A 13,619-nucleotide genomic window follows, 5' to 3' on the forward strand; every position below is an offset into this window, starting at 1 on the left:
CGTCCAGGTAGGAATGAATCTGAATAGACAGAGAATGTAGGTGAGCTAAAGCTGCCTGCATGATTTTGGTAAAAGCCAAAGGGGCTGTAGACCAAAAGGGAGAGCCTTGAACTGAAAAACTTTGTTGTTCCAAACGAAGCGAAGGTATTTCCTGTAGGTACGGGAAATGGGAATGTGGAAGTAAGCATCTGAAAAATCCAGAGAGGTAGTCCACATTCTTGGAAGGATTGAAGCCCTGATTGATCTGTTGGTTTCCATTTTGAAATGGGGAACAATAAGAAAGTTTTTCAGAATAGATAGGTCTATAACCGGCCTCATTCCTCCCGTCTTCTTTGGAACCAGAAAAAGACGGAAATAAAATCCCGGAGACAGAGTTAAGAGCGACACCTCCTCTATTGCAAATTTCTGTAACATAGTTTCTACTTCTACTGATAGAAGTTGATACTTGACTGGGTCTTGAGTATGAGACAAACTGCAGACAGAGGAGATGGGTTCTTGAACTGAAGTGTTAATCCCCCTCGAATTGTTGACAGCACTTAACAGTCTGAGGTAATTTTCTTCCACTGATTTAGAAAAAAACTTAACCTCCCCATACTGGTATTGAATTTTGAGGAACTTCTTGTAAATTTTCCCCTGGGGAAGCTGTCAATAACGTACGAGGGGGCAAGAACCTCGGTACTAGACCCAGATTTCTTGGGGCCCTTAAAACCACCAGAAGGCTTACCTGAACTTTTACCGGAGTTATGGGATTTGTTCTAAGGTTTGCCGTAGTTATTTTCCTTTTCTAGAAGAAGAAGGAGGACCACCAGAAGCAGACGTACTAGTAGAACTAGATGTAGCATTAACCGACCTCTTGCCATTGTTAACTTGTACATTAACTTTGACGGGAGGAGGGTTTTTGCTGAGTTCCTATTGAACCCGCTGTACGGGTAAACCAAACATCTTGTCAGAAAGTGGAGATTTCAGTAAAGAATCTTTCAAAGACTCAGCAGCAGAAGTTTTTTCAAGAAACTCTGCTCTTTTAGATAGGGTGCAATTAGCAATCGAACCCATTAAAAGCAACTGAGATGAACCTAGAGCTTTATCCAGTTGAAGTAAGAAAGATCGTACTTCTGCTGAAACAACCGAATCTTCGCTGTTAAGCAAATGTCCGGTTGCAGCTAGAAAATGTTCGGCTGTCCCAAGAACTTGAGAAGCTCTACGAAGGAGATTCTCAGCCTCAAACAGTTTGAGTGAGACGAAGACCATCTATTGGCTGTGTTCCCAATAAAGATGAAAAAGATTTGTCACAAATGGGAACAAGTCTACCCAGCGAAGAATCAAAGATATCAAAATCTTTGTACTTGAAGTGATCAGAAAAGGAAGACATACCAAATCCAGAGATATTGTTATTAGCAACCTTTTCACTAGCCGAATTAGCAATACCTTCATTGATAATTTGTTATGCAAATGCCATATGGCCAGATTCAGGAAAAGAATTGTGAGAAGTCACAGTATCCTGAGAAATACCACAGGAAGCTTCAAAAGTTGAAGAAGGTCTCTTCGGCTTGGAACGAGAGGCAAAAGGGATATGTGCTTCATCCCTTATCAGGGTATACACCTTATCTCTAAGATCCTTCAAGGATGAAGTCGGATCCCAGACACGCAAATTAGAACTTGTTTAATAGGAGGCATTAGAATAGGCGGGGATCCTGGTGTCGCCTAAACCGCCCGAAGCTGGGCAGTTATTCGTGCATTAGCCTGCCTGTTTGCCTTTTCCCCGTGATATATTTATTTGGTTTTAGAGAAACTTTTTCAAACCTCAAAACTAAAAGGGTATTCTAACATAACTGATCATTTTTAATTTCAAATTCTCCTTTTATTATTTTTCTTTTAATTATTTTTCTTTTTATTATTTGTCCTTTTATTATTTGTCTTTTTAGTTTGGTGAAGATTCTGATGCACATTATTATTATTTATTAGTATGATTTGTCTAAGTCTTATTTTTTTTCTTATTTGCAATAGTACAGTGTACATGATTTTTATACTAGTTGCTATTGGCTTTGAACTAGCTGTCAGTGACTGCAAGTACTCTCAGATCTGTACTTAGTGTCTTTTTGTTGTTGGGATGTACAAGTACCCGGTCACGTCCACGTGTTATTGTTATATGTATTTCTATTTGTATCCATCTGATGAGTTAAGCCTTTTTTAACTGATTTTTATAGTTCGTTCTTCTGTTGTACTGTTACACCACTGTCCCAGGATAGGGGGAGGGTTGGGATCCCGCTAACATGTTTAACCCCGCCACATTCTGTATGTATGTGCCTGTCCCAAGTCAGGGGCCTGTAATTCAGTGGTTGTAATTTGTTGCTGTGTTACATAATTGTTTTTCGTTCATTTTTTGTACATTAATTAGGCCGTTAGTTTTCTCAATTGAATTGTTTTACATTTTTGATTTCGGGGCCTTTTATAGCTGGCTATGCGGTATGGGCTTTGTTCATTGTTGAAGGTCGTACGGTGACCTATAATAGCTGTTAATTTCTGTGTCATGTGGTCTCTTGTGGAGAGTTGTCTCATTGGCGTTCATACCACATCTTCTTTTTTATATTGTTCTATTAAATTTTCTTATATCTCGAGAAACGATATAGCAAGTGTTCTAGCTTGCTTGGACATGAGCTTCCACAAGAACATTGTTGCAGTTTGAAGTTCTATAGACAAATGTCTTATCAAAAAAGGAACTGGGTTACAACTACATGAACTACAACTGCTATTGTTTCAAAATTAAGGCGTCGTCATGTAATTTGGCGGCATTTCAGATTTTGAACGCATTTGGAGCACGTTGAACTAAATTTTAATATCTGAAAGGTGAAATATTTACTACAATAATTCAGATCAAAAAATTGTGAAATAAAAGTGTATAGAATGTACGTAAAACGCATCGATACAAATCCATTCTATTCTTTTTTTAATTTAAATTTCTCGAAATTGCGTCTACAGATTTACACGGATACGCTTTATATACTGCAATATTGGTGTTCATGTTTTTTCTTCCTCACCTAACCTTAAATTTATATTTATCGATTAAGACGGGGAAAAGAAGAATCTGGTGACCCCCTTATATTTTCACACCATTTAAGCAAAAATGAACACCAATTTCAAATAAAATTCTACCAGGATGTTAGGTAAATATTCTGCAGTTTTCCTCGCTTTTTTTTTTATCCATATCAACATTCTATACATTTGCAGTCTTATTGCATTTCCCTATTTGTGATTGGAATTTGTACAGTGTCAACCAAACCCTGTCAACAAAGAATATCAAACTCTAAAAGTGTGTTGCAATAAACCTGTCAAAACCAAGAGATATCCTATTTTTCCCCTAATGCTTGTAGATATTGAGCTGATTTTAGGTTTACAAGTCTATGATTGTGATTTATAATATGTTTACTTTTTGAAGAAATACTTCCCTTAGAATTTAAATGCTGCAGGCAACATTTTGACTCTCATGAAAATTTAGTGACCCCAAAACAATTTGTCAATAAAAAAGACTGATAATTGATTCAAATCCTGACAAACTGAATCAAAATGATTTATTCGTTCATATCAGTTTTCAATATGAAAAGAAGATGATGTGGAAGAATTGCCAATGAAACAACTCTCCACCAGGACATCCATCAGTCAACTAATTGATATTTGAATTTGACTGAAACTTGATTCACTGTCTAATTTTTAAATTTATGAAAATTGATTAGCAGGAACATTTTTAAATGCCAGTTATTTTGAGAATGCTCTTTTTTGATGTTCTTTTATATTTTCAAATTATTTTTCACAGTTATTCGTTATTTTGTTCTTAAAATTGATATAAATATCTTTAATGCTGAACATATTAACCAAATAGGTGACTTTCTAATTCATGTTCCTCCACATTTCCTTTGTCACAATGCTTAAGTTATTAATAGAACATGTTTATTTGTCCTTCCAGGATGAACTAATATATTGAAGTGATATTACATGTTTTAGGTCATCTTCCAGATCCAGGTCAAGGGATAGAAAAAGATCAAAAGAAAGAAGCAGTATTTCAGAGTAAGTTAACAAATGAATAAGCTTGAAAATACTGAAATTACCCTGAGGGTAATTCAATGCTGCAAAGATTATTTCGCTTATGACCATGACCATGAATTTATTTAAGGTCAATTTTGCTGGACTCTTCCTGAAACTTGGCTTAAACTGACTCAATTATAGGTTTGCCACTATTTTTATGCCCCACTTAGGGGCATTTTTTTTTGGTCTGTGCGTCTGTCCGTTCGTCCGTTCGTCCGTCCGTCCGTCTGTCCCGCTTCAGGTTAAAGTTTTTGGTCAAGGTAGTTTTTGATGAAGTTGGAAGTCCAATCAACTTGAAACTTAGTACACATGTTCACTATGATATGATCTTTCTAATTTTAATGCCAAATTAGAGTTTTGACCCCAATTTCACGGTCCACTGAACATAGAAAATGATAGTGCGAGTGGGGCATCCGTGTACTATGGACACATTCTTGTATTATTGTATTTTACTGTCAAAGTCATTAAAAAGACATTTGACAACTTACATCAGGTCTAAAAGTCTGTTCTGTTATTTTCTTAATTATTTAGGTCACAGTTTCGTTAAGAACAGATACTGCAAAAATGTGTACAGTTCTCTGGAGTGTTTATGTTTTTTTATATACATATGTTTTTGTAAAGGCCCATAGAATTTAGAAATATTGCATCAAAGAAGAATATTTTTATGTATCTCTCTCTTTGTTTTTACACTTACTGTTTATGGTATAAGATACGGCTGCAAGCAAAAGGGTATATATTATGGGATTACACTACCTTTTTCTAGAGGTAATTGAAGTGCGAACTGGACCAATGCACTTACAAACTAGAAAATTGTCTGGATGTTTGTGAGTGCATTTGCCCAGTTTACACTTCAGTAACCTGTAGAAAAAATGTGTTTGATCCTTATAATTTTCAACCAAAGCAGATGTTTTTTTTATGCTCCGCAAATGATAGTTATGATGGTTGGTATGTGCATTCATCTATTCGTCTGTCTGTCTCTCCTTCCCATATCATGTTAACGGTTTTGGTTAAGATAATTTACTATGAAATTGTAGTGAAATCAACTCGAAAATTAGAACACATGTGCATTATTATGTGAACTATCTAAATTTTGTGCCAAATAGCTTTCATGGTTCACTGAACATATAAACATAATGTGAGCAGGGCATGGTGTCCTATGGACACAGATTCTTGTTTTCATAAATTTTCACATTTTTGGGGACACCAGCATCCCATTCATAAATATGTCACAGTGAAATGAGTCAACGCAGTGTTAACATAGGTTACGAAAGTAGTTCTGGCAACAGATTTTATCAAAATGTAAACCAAGGAAAGAAAAGTTAATGAACTTTTTGGATGTCAAGATTCTTATTATATACCTTTGGCTATCATAGGAGATTTTATTCTTACATGATACGGTTATGCATCAGACTTCATCAATATTATATGCTTATACCTGTAAAATGAAAAGAAAAAAAAGGGTAAATGACACCATATTACTTCAACAAATTGAAAAAACTTTTATTTGAAGATTAATTTTATATAACTGCTATTAAATTTAAGAGATTTAGGACCAAAAACTAGATTGGTTTCCAGTGTCAAATTTGCAGTAAGTGAAAATTGGAAAAACCGTTTATTTTAACTTCAGTTGAAAAATCACAAACATCTTTTTGTGTTAGGATTTCAATGAAAAGTGCTATATAGTTATAATATTCTATTCCAAATTCCTGGTGTAAAATATAGTCAGTCATTCCCCTATTTTTGAAATGGCCACCAAAAAAAAAATAAAAATCATAATGCTTGGACTTTATCAAAACTTGATATCTAGTGACATGTTTTGGTTACTATTTAGTGACAGACAGTACATCAGTATGAAGAATAATTATGCTTTCTGTAATATACTTTAAAGAGATATCTATCAACAATTTTTAAGTATACATTGCATTATCTATTTCAAACTATTTTCAGACGTAAATCAAAATCCCGCTCCCGATCCAGAAGTAAATCTCCAAAAAGGAAATCCTCAAGGCGTAGCAGATCAAGATCAAAGCATGCATCCAAATCACCAGATAAGAAGAGTAAATCACAAGACAAGAAAACGAAATCACAAGATAGAAACAATGAATCATTAGAAAGAAAGAGTAAATCACCCGACAGAAGAAGTAGATCTCCAGACAAAAGAAGTAAATCACCAGACAGAAGTAAATCACAAGAAAGAAGAAGTAAATCGCCAGAAACACAGAGTAAATCACCAGAAATGCAGAGTAAATCACCAGAAAGGCAGAGTAAATCACCAGAGCACAACAACGTCTCAACATCTTCTAAAGATCGTTCACCATCTCCCACCAAATCTGATAAAATGGACCAGTCTGCCTCAAGGTAATTTGGTTTGTAAATCAGCAATCCAATCCCTTTAAAATTTTGATTTCTAATTAGGAATCACTCATATCACCAGATTTTTACTTGTTATGGAGCAGCTTATGGAGCAGGAACTGCTTACTCTTTCTGATCACTGTAGTTCACCCCTGGTGGGGTTCATGTTGCTCAATGTTTGGTTTTCTGTGTAGTGTTTCGTGGACTGTCTTTTTGTCTCATCAGGTTACATGGCTTAATGGGCCAGTGTGAGCTAGTCAAATCTGTTGTCCCCATCTTATGACTTTAAACTTAAAAAAAAAAATCTTCTGCTCTGAAATCACTTGTGTCAATCATTCTTAAGGTATCTGATTTTAGATTTGTCCCTTGTATTGACAAAAAAACAACATATGGGTAATATATCTTGAAAACTATTTGATAGACGGAAATTTATTCAGCCGATATGATCCCCAATATAAGATCTAAAAAAAAAACATAAATTGACTCTTTATAGGAGTTATTGCCTTTATATGAAGATTAATAACCAAATTAAGTGCTTCCCCTTTATCTTGAATACTATTATAAATAGACTGGTATTATGATTAAGGCGAGATGTAAGTCGCTTGAGTACTGTAACCTTCAACTGACTGTTTATTGGAATTATTGCCTTTAAGACGGAAAAAATTATATGTGCAGCATTTAAAATTCAAGAGATACACTCAATTAAAAATTTGTGCATAAAGTCTATAAATGTATGGAATGTATGTGAACAGTGGCGAAAAAATATACATTTGTTCACTTCAAATTGCACTTCTTGAATATCAGTCCACAGAATTTTGATTAGAATTTATACAATTTTGTTGTTGGCATTTCCATTTAAGATATGAAAATATAAGGTGGTCACTGGTTTTGTTTTTGTTTCGCAAAGGAGACATGAGGTAGCAATACACAGTTAGGAGTTTGGTCACGGTGAATTTTTCAAATATGAAAGTTTTTGTTCATTCAAATTAACTTTTAGATACCTGAAGAATAATATAGCCTTCAAAGTGGGTTTATATGCACATCAAGATAATTATGCACCCTCCGTAGCAGAGGGGGTATTAAGTTTTACCCTTGTCCATCTGTACGTTCCGTGCGTACGCCCCAAAGTTGGTTTCCGTTCTCTAAATTTAGTTTGCCTCGACCAAATGTTATGAAACTTGTACACAATGCCTATTACCACAAATCACAGATCAAGTTTGAATTTAGGTGGCGTCACTTTAACCGTTCTAGAATTATGCCCCTTTACAAATGGAAAAATTGCTGAATTTTTCGTTTCCATTCTCTAACTTTAGTTTGACTCAACCAAATGTTATGAAACTTATACACAATGCTTATTACCACAAAATACAGATCAAGTTTGATTTTTGGTGGTGTCACTTTTACTGTTTTAGAGTTATGCCCTTTACAAAAAGAAAAATTGCTGAATTTTTCGTTTCAGTTCTCTAACTTAAGTTTGCCTTAACCAAATGTTATGAAACTTATACACAATGCTTATTACCACAAAACACTGGTCACGTTTGAATTTTAATGGCGTCACTTTAACCGTCCTAGAGTTATGCCCCTTTACAAATAAAAAAATTGCTGAATTTTTGTTTCCGTTCTCTAACTTAAATTTGCCTCAACCAAAGGTTATGAAACTTATACACAATGCTTATTACCACAAAATACAGATCAAGTTTGATTTTTGGTGGTGTCACTTTTACTGTTTTAGAGTTATGCCCTTTACAAAAAGAAAAATTGCTGAATTTTTCGTTTCAGTTCTCTAACTTAAGTTTGCCTTAACCAAATGTTATGAAACTTATACACAATGCTAATTACCACAAAACACTGGTCACGTTTGAATTTTAATGGCGTCACTTTAACCGTCCTAGAGTTATGCCCCTTTACAAATAAAAAAATTGCTGAATTTTTGTTTCCGTTCTCTAACTTAAATTTGCCTCAACCAAAGGTTATGAAACTTATACACAATGCTTATTACCACAAAATACAGATCAAGTTTGATTTTTGGTGGTGTCACTTTTACTGTTCTAGAGTAATGCCCCTTTAGAAATGGAAAAAATTGCTGTATTTTTCGTTTCCGTTCTCTAACTTAAGTTTGCCTCAACCAAATGTTATGAAATTTTGACACAATACTTATTACTACAAAACGCAGATCATTAACAAATTTGGTTAGCGTCACTTTTACTGTTCTTCAGTTATGTCCCTTTATAATTTTATATGATATGCAAGCGGGGGCATCATCTGTGTCCCATGGACACATTCCCCATTTATTTTTTGCATGTTTTATAGGCCATTTTCTGTTTGACAGTCTGCATTTTTACATCTGTACCACCCATAGGTCCAGAAATTAATGTAGTGTTTTCCAACAAATATTTTATGCTCGAATTTTTCAATTCAATTTTATGGAAAAATGAGGTGAAATGCATATGATTTTATTTGTTACCTCTTGATAGATAAATGTCAAGGGTTTCATAAAAGGTATCACTCAAATGGATGGACTTTTGTGACCACCCTTTTTGCAATATTTTGTATCAAATAAATGCAGATTGCTGCCATGGTTACACCACAAAGAGATTATATTTCACCATTTTAACTATTGTAAATCAAATCTATGGATCATGCTGTTTCCATACATATGCACATACATGACACAAACATTAAGCCTTATTTGTTTGAAAGCAAGGGAAAGAGGGTTAAAAATTATGATTGTCAATTTTGAGTTTTTTTCCTAACTGTGTATTGCTGCCTAAGGATTATAGCCCAATGGCAACCAAGTAAACTATTCGTACAAAGCTTTATATTCAGACTAGAAGACCTGGATGCTTCATACCTTGTATACAGATGGATTATGATGTGAAATTCATGTCTGTCATATGCCCATTGTCCATGACCTCATTTTCATGGTTAAGCAACTGTTTAAAAAAACTATAGTTTCTTTGTTGTGTGAATTTCTCACTTATTATGAGTATAGGATAACTATATTTGGTATATGGGATCCTTGCAAGGTCTACATGTCGGTCAGACAGTGTTCACCTAACTTCAAATCAATCAAGGATCAGTGATTGTGGTAAAGTTTTGTGGTCAAGTCTGTATCTCAGATACTATCAGCAGTAGGTCAACTATATTTGGTGTATGGAATGATTGTAAGGTGTACATGTCTGTCTGGTAGGATTCATCGAATCTTAATGTCATTTTCATAGTTCAAAAGTCAGCTTTATGTTTTCATGGTTAAGTCCATTTCTGGAAAATTATAAGCAATAGGTTAACTATATGTGATGTATGGGATGATTGCAAGGTGAACATGTCTGTCTGGCAGTGTTAATTGACATTGACCTCATTTTCATGGTGCATTGTTCAAAGTTAAGTTTTCTTATCTAGTTCTGTTTCTCAGATACTATATGCAATAGGTTAACCTATATTTTGTGTATGTAATGATTGTAAGGTTACATGTTTGTCTGATATGGTTCATATGACCACATTGACTTGGATCATTGATAATGTTAATTTTATATCAAATTTTGTTGTTACTTATATAACCTTTTTTTCAAAGACTTTCAAGGTAAATTCAATCAAAATCTGTGAAGCATGCGAATAAAAACTAGCTCACATTGACCTCTGTGCTTGGAATGGTTTCCTGTGGTGAAATTTTGAAACAAAAAAATAAAAGTAATATAGAAATAGTACTACATCCATTGACCTAAAGTCTGATTTTTTTTTAACTTCATATTAGAACAAAATATTGGTTTGCCTTAGATACTTTCAGCTGTTGAAAATACATACTTAAGTGTACAAATATAACACTAATGATTCAGTCTGAACTTTGGATTCCCCAATTCAATGATTGGTAGTTTTATCAGGTATCTATGATGTTTTTTATTGACATGTAAAACTTTTTTTTCAGTGATATGAAACCAGATGAAAGTAGGGACAATCAAGGGTAGGTATCATCTGTTTAAAATATACTTTGAAAAAAGTTACTACATTTTATAACTTGTTAAAGAGATACATAATTAGAGCCATATGTTAAAACGGTTTGCTATTCTATTAAATTTTAATTCCTTTACTTGATAAATTGTTGATGTAAAATTTTTATAAATTAATTATTTAGATAATTTTTCCTTTGTCAGATTTACTGATTTAAAAGGTGTCCTTTTTTATATGACAATTTTTTTTTTTAATTGTTCAAATAAAAAATATGGAATATTTGATAGACAAAGAAAATATGTGTATTTTAGGGTGATGTTGAATTGAACTTTTTTGCTGTAAAAATGGAGTTGATCTTAACGCACATATTTTGAAGTTTTCCCTGTATTTGAAAATTATTCATCAATTCAGTGAATAGCAAATATGCGTGAATCATTTCTATACATAAATTGTTTGATTATAAAGTATTATTGAATTCAATCTGGTTTATTGTAAGATCATTAATGTTTGGGAAATTGCAAATCCCATACGATTCTGAAATAAAAAATTTATTTACACATAAGACATTTTTAGTACTATATTGTGACATGTGTGTTATAACTGGTCTATCAACATTTAGCTTTGCTCCAAGGAGTATGAACTCGCCCACATGATTAACTACTACTCAGTTACAAACTCAATGGCAGCTACTCAGGATCAATAACTCATGTCAGAGACCAAGGGGGAGATAACTCACTATCAGGAACTAAAACTCATGTCAGAGACCAAGGGGAGATAACCCACTATCTCTAAAACATACTCAATACCACCACAACCACACTACTCATGCTGATAGTAAAAAGCCAAATCTCAGAAGATTTCTTTACTTATATTATCCATGTGAGTAGCACTGGTCGGAGAAACTAACAATGTTTTTACTAACATTTTTTTTTCTGGCTAGAATACCCTTCATTTACTAAATGGAAATCTATATGTCAACTTTTGCCTTTTGCACCTTCTTCTTTTGCTTGGCACATTTTCTCCTATTTAGGTTGATAATTACTGATCAGTATTGAAATATTTTAATAATACATATGATCTTAAATTACAAGTCAATATTTTGATGCTGAAAATATGCTGATATTACTTAATTTTGTAAGTCTAGTGTACAGAAAATTTTCTTTGTGTTGAAGTTTCTTGTATTTGAATGTAAGATTATTTCCAATATATTTATAAAGGTAATCTGTTTAATAACAACAAACTTTTGGGGTATTGAACAGTTAGAAAGAATATTGATTTTTATTTTTTTGTAGTCTACTTTTTCCAGAAGATACATGTATTTTAACACATATTAAGATAAAAGTTGGCAGTTAGATTTTCATGTTTGCTTTTGTTGTTTATAGTCAGTATTTATTCACTGATGTTTTGTTCCGTATGTTTTGTTGTTGTAAAAATGATTTTAGACTGTGTGAAATTTACTAAGATTGAATAGTCATACAATACTTTAAGTAGATTTTTTAAAGCAGTTTATTTTGTTTTATTTATGCATTAAAAAAAGACAATTGTTGTCTGCATATTATTACCCTTTAAAAATGCTAATTATGCTACAATTTCACCTTTATTTTAAGTGCAAGTATATTTATACATTTTTGTCGAGCCTGCAACATTTATGTCGTGAAAGCAAGACATAGCAATCCTAGATTTCGTTGTCAGCGTTGTCAACATTTAGGTTCAGTCTGTTGTTAAAATTTTTTTAGACATCAATAACTCTGTCAAACCTTCATGGAAATTTATAAAATTGGACAGAAGATTGTTCATTACCAAGAGACAGTATCCAGAGCAAAATTTTAAAGTATTTCTTTTCATTTTTTTCGTATTTTACTGATAAAAGGACTTTTTTCACGGTTAACATTAAGATTCAGTCTAAGGTTAAATTTTTGTTCCCGTCATTTTATAACTTTGTCAAACCTCGGAATTTTATGAAATTTGGACAGAAGCTTGTTTATGACCAACAGACAGTATCCAGAGCAATATTTTGAAATATTTATTTTCATTTTGAAATATTTAACTGATAAATGAACTTAGCATTTTTACAGTTTGTTAACCATCAATTACTTTGTCAAACCTTCATAGAATTTTATGAAACTTTGGCAGAAGCTTTTTTTATGAATAAGAGATGTCTGAAGCAAAAGGAAAATATATTTTTTTTTCATTTTCAGTATTTTTCTGATAGATGCACTTAGTTTTTAACAGGATTTTGTAAAAAAAAAAAATGGTTATTAATTTGGTAATGTATGGTGGGCGGGCGGGCGGCTGCCAAACGGTGTCTGTTCATTAACATGAAAATGCTTTGACGAAATTTTTTCAAAATTAGATATGTTGTTTCCTGTGACTAAATGAAGGTCGAGTTATATTTTCACGATTTTAGCTTTTCTTGTTTAGTTATAGCCCTTTCCCAAGAATTCAATTTTGATGAAATACTTAATGATTACTACTTTTCTGTTCAAAGGGAAATAACTCATTTTTTAAAAGATTTATAAAAGACATTGTATAAATGATAAATGACATTTTGGATTTTTTTTTTCTTTTCTTTGGTAAATTGTTTGAAGAATTTTGTGGTAGGTTTGTTTGTTTTACTGTATAAACTAATTTTCTGAAAGCTATATATTTATTTTTTTTTTGATGAAGTGAACTCCTTTAATTAGATAATAATCTATTTTTATTAACGGATATATTTCATTACATTACATTGTGTAGATAAAGTTGTCATTGATAGATAAGTTGCAGATCTATATTAGTTTGTAACAATTGAAGAAAAAATATTTGGAACTATTAATTATATTTGATTATAATTTGAAAACAGATATACATTGTGTTACATCATATCTAATTTTAGTGGTTGAATCATATCTAATTTTAGTGGTTGAATCATATCTAATTTTAGTGGTTGAATCATATCTAATTTTAGAGAACTACGTTTGCTTTATTAGTTAAACAATTTCCGTTCAAAGGGAAATAGCTCAAACTTGTTCCATGAACCGGTAATGATAACATTAAGTATATGGAATCTGTTCAATTAATTTTAGTCATTAGTTGTCAAAATTTCTTTATAACTATTTTTTTTAAGTCATGTGTGTTATGAAGGTAGATGTCACAGTTGTTATGTGGTATTTTATTTTTGTTGTGTGTGTTAATGTTTAATTTTTACATGATCCTGTTTGGGGGTTCAGATTTGAAAATATCATTTTCAGTATTAATTAGATAAT

General features: G+C 32.6%; 1 protein-coding gene across 6 annotated transcripts in view; it reads left to right on the forward strand.

Annotated features, from left to right (window-relative positions):
* The window catches only part of LOC127709049 (serine/arginine-rich splicing factor 7-like), a 74,517-nt gene that overhangs the window by 52,649 nt on the left and 8,249 nt on the right, over positions 1 to 13,619 (forward strand). The window contains exons 8-9 of one of the 6 annotated variants that reach the window (XR_007985477.1): positions 10,352 to 10,387; positions 10,994 to 11,253. The exons of 3 other annotated variants lie outside the window; for them this stretch is intronic. Coding sequence is in view for 1 of the 3 variants with exons in the window: in XM_052214379.1 (XP_052070339.1) it covers positions 10,352 to 10,387 (36 nt within the window). In the remaining 2 variants the exon portion in view is untranslated. The remainder of the gene's footprint in view (positions 1 to 10,351; positions 10,388 to 10,993; positions 11,254 to 13,619) is intronic. 2 more of the 6 variants (XR_007985476.1, XM_052214379.1) reach the window with 2 other exon arrangements.

Source organism: Mytilus californianus, unplaced genomic scaffold (genome assembly GCF_021869535.1).
Source record: "Mytilus californianus isolate M0D057914Y unplaced genomic scaffold, xbMytCali1.0.p SCAF_7, whole genome shotgun sequence".
NCBI classification, from domain to species: domain Eukaryota; kingdom Metazoa; phylum Mollusca; class Bivalvia; order Mytilida; family Mytilidae; genus Mytilus; species Mytilus californianus.